This window comes from Arachis duranensis, chromosome 2, assembly GCF_000817695.3.
Source record: "Arachis duranensis cultivar V14167 chromosome 2, aradu.V14167.gnm2.J7QH, whole genome shotgun sequence".
Classification (NCBI taxonomy): Eukaryota; Viridiplantae; Streptophyta; class Magnoliopsida; order Fabales; family Fabaceae; genus Arachis; species Arachis duranensis.
The window spans coordinates 30,860,624-30,864,195 of NC_029773.3; the positions used below are offsets into that span (position 1 = coordinate 30,860,624).

Sequence of the window (3,572 nt, forward strand, 5' to 3'; positions counted from 1 at the left end):
GTGATTGTTTGATTTAAAGAAGTTATGCATTTTCACTCCAAATCACTTACTTATGATACAAGAAAGTGTATAAAGACTAATAAAACAAGTGAAATTAGCTTGAAAAATGGGTATATGATGACTTGTCATCAACCCCTATGCGAGTATTGGGAGCAATTTCACAAACTTCTTGACGCATGCCCCAACCACATGATTGACACTCAAGTGTTGCTCGGCTACATATGCCAAGGGATGCGAGAACAAGATAGGACTCTTTTGGATTCCTCTAGCAATAGTTCTTTGTCTAAATATAAGACGGCGGAGGAAGCATGGCAACTCATTGGCGACTTGGCCGAGTCCAACCAACATGCTAGACGGAGAGTCGACCGCCCAAAGACCGTGAATGAAGTATCCTCTAGTAGCGAGGCCACTGCTCCTGCCAAATCCTTGGGCGAGATGACAAACATCCTAAAGCAACTCCAATTGGGTCAACAACAACCTCATCAACAACACCCTCCACCACCTCTTCAACAATATAGTCAACAATTGGTCCCCCAAAAAGTGTGTGGCATTTGTTCTTGCTATTCTCACTACACGGATGAGTGCCCAAGTCTTCAAGAAGACAACACCTTGGCGGCTACCCACAACTTTTATGACTGCCCGAATCAAGGATACTACCAACAAGACGGCAATTTCAACCAAGGGTACCCTCAACAAGGAGGAAACTACAATCAAGGGGGTGGTAATTCTAATCAAAATTGGAGGGACAACTCCAACCAATGGAGGGATAATTACCAACAAGGAGGTAGGGACAACAACAACAATGGAGACAATCAAAGATGGAACAACAACAACTCACAAAACCGACCATACTCCCAAAGCCAACCATACACCCAACAAAGCCAAGGAAGAAACTACCAAACCTATCAACCACCACATCAATGACCACCACCTCAACCCAATCAATCACAAGCCCCTTAAATCACATACCCTTCCACTTCTCCCAGTCAAGATGATACACTCCGGACTATTCTCCAAGGCCAAAAAGAGCTTCAAACCATACTTGCTTCCGGCCTCATCGGTCTTACATCTACTCTACAAGCTCTTCTTGCACGCATGGACCCACCCTCTAATTCAGCTCCTCAAGCCCCAAATTCTAGTGCCATTCCCTCTCAACCTCAACCCAATCCCAAAGGTGGCATTAACGCCATTACCTTGAGATCCAAAACTCAATTGAAAGAGAAGAAGGTAAAGAACCAAAGTCCGATCATAATCACTCAAGAGGAGGAGGGAATCGAGATAGAAGAAATAGAAGAGGAGGAGGAGGAGGCACAAGTCATAGTTGAAGATGAAGAGACTCAACCAACAAGTGAGGTCCCCAAGAATAAAGGAGCTGTGGAAGAAGAAATTGCTCAACCAATCGCATTTCCTACAGTTGCAAAGAAAGCTAGGAAGCGTATGGAACTTGACCCCAAAATGGTAAAGATGTTCAAGAAAGTTGAGGTAACCATCCCCCTCTTTGATGCTATCCATCAAGTACCTAAATATGCAAAATTCCTTAAGGATTTATGCATGAACAAGGATAGAATTCTTGAGTTAGAAACTATTCCATTGGGGAGTTCTATTTCCGCTTTAATGGGAGCATTATCCGAGAAGTGTGATGATCTGGGACCGTGCATGGTCACTTGCACCGTAGATGGGGTTCAATTTCTAGATTGTATGTGTGATCTCGGTGCATGCGTTAGCATTATACCTCTTTCCGTCTACCGTATATTGAGGCTACCACCATTGAAGAGGTCAACGGCAAGATTTGTTTTGGCGGACAAGAGCATAATAACCGTGACGGGTGTTGCGGAAGATGTATTGGTGAATATAAAAGGGTTGGTGTTCCCGATTGATTTTTACGTTCTTGAGATGCCATGAAGCAAGTCCGAGAGGGCATCATCTATCCTACTTGGGAGACCATTTTTGAGGACCTCTAGATTCAAGTTAGATGCCTACTCGGGAACCTATTCGTTTGAAATAGATGGGAGAGTCGTGAGTTTTAGCCTAGAAGGAGCAATGAAACACCCACCGGAGAATCATTCTCTATTCCAGTGTGACCCAATTGACAACATTGTGGCCGAAGTGCATCTTGCAAAGTTAGATGAGAAGCATATGATTGAAGACACAAGTGAAAATCCAAGTGAAGCGAACGCATTACCCCATCCGGATCATCCGGAAGTTCAAACCTCAAGTCAAGACCAAAAGGTAGAATTAAAGCCACTACCACCCCACCTAAAGTACTCATATCTTGATGAAGCCCACAAGTTTCCCGTGATTATTGTAAGGGAACTAAATCCTTAACAAGAAAAAAGTTGCTATGTATCTTGAGGAAGAACAAAAGGGCCATAGTGTGGAGCTTGGCGGATCTAGTGGGAATAAGCCCCCAAGTATGCGAGTACCGAATATTCCTCGAAGAAGGAACTAGACCCGTTCGACAACCTCAAAGACGACTCAACCCTACCATTCTAGAGGTTGTGAAAAAAGAGGTCACCCAGCTACTAGAAGCGGACATCATCTACCCCATTTCGGATAGTGAATGGGTGAGCCCGGTCCAAGTAGTGCCAAAGAAATTCGGGGTGACCACAATCAAGAATGAGAGCGGGGAGCTTATAGCAACAAGGGTGCAAAACTCTTGGAGGGTGTGCATCGACTACCGAAGGTTGAATACGGCCATTAGAAAAGATCATTTCCCACTACCGTTCATCGACCAAATGCTTGATCGATTAGCCGGTAAATCTCATTATTGTTTTCTAGATGGTTATTCGGGGTACTTTCAAATACACATTGTTCTAGAAGACCAAGAAAAAACAACATTTACTTGCCCCCTTGGAACCTATGCCTATAAGCGCATGCCATTCGGCTTATGCAATGCACTAGCAACTTTCTAAAGGTGCATAATGAGCATATTTGTGGATTTTCTAGAGCAATGCATGGAAGTTTTCATGGATGATTTTAGTGTGTATGGTGATTCTTTTGATCATTAGTTGGATAATCTTGAAAAAGTTTTGGAAAGATGCACTAAATCAAACCTTGTCTTAAATTTTTAAAAGTGCCATTTCATGGTTAGGCAAGGCATTGTTTTAGGACATATTGTTTTCAAAGAAGGTATTTTCGTAGATCTGGCAAAAATCAATGTTATCTCTAGCTTGCCTTACCCCTCCTCCGAGAGGGAAGTCCGTTCGTTCCTTGGACGTGCAGGATTTTACTGGAGATTTATCAAGGACTTTAGCAAGGTAGCATTGCCTCTATCTCGACTATTGCAAAAGGACATTGAGTTTGATATAAGCAAGGAGTGCATAGAAGCTTTCGACAAGCTTAAAGTGGCATTGACACAAGCTCCTATCATAAGAGGGCCGGTGATAAACCACTATTTTATGATTCATATTGTGTTTAATTGTGTGGTTTTATCAAGTCTTTGCCCATTTATTCATATGATTTGCATGTAACTACAACTCCTTCCTAAAAATACTCTATGATTGAAAACATGCTTCTTTGGCTTTTATTTTCTTTTATTTAATCCTCTCTTATTACCATTAGATGTCTTGACA

The 3,572-nt window shown here is 42.5% G+C and overlaps 1 protein-coding gene across 1 annotated transcript; it reads left to right on the top strand.

Annotated features, from left to right (window-relative positions):
- The first annotated feature begins 231 nt into the window (after positions 1-231).
- On the top strand, positions 232-1,902 carry LOC107474225 (uncharacterized). The gene is made up of 3 exons (XM_016093824.1): positions 232-683; positions 987-1,482; positions 1,543-1,902. Exons 1-3 carry the CDS (start codon positions 232-234, stop codon positions 1,900-1,902), a joined length of 1,308 nt encoding a protein of 435 aa, XP_015949310.1.
- The last annotated feature ends 1,670 nt before the right edge of the window (positions 1,903-3,572 follow it).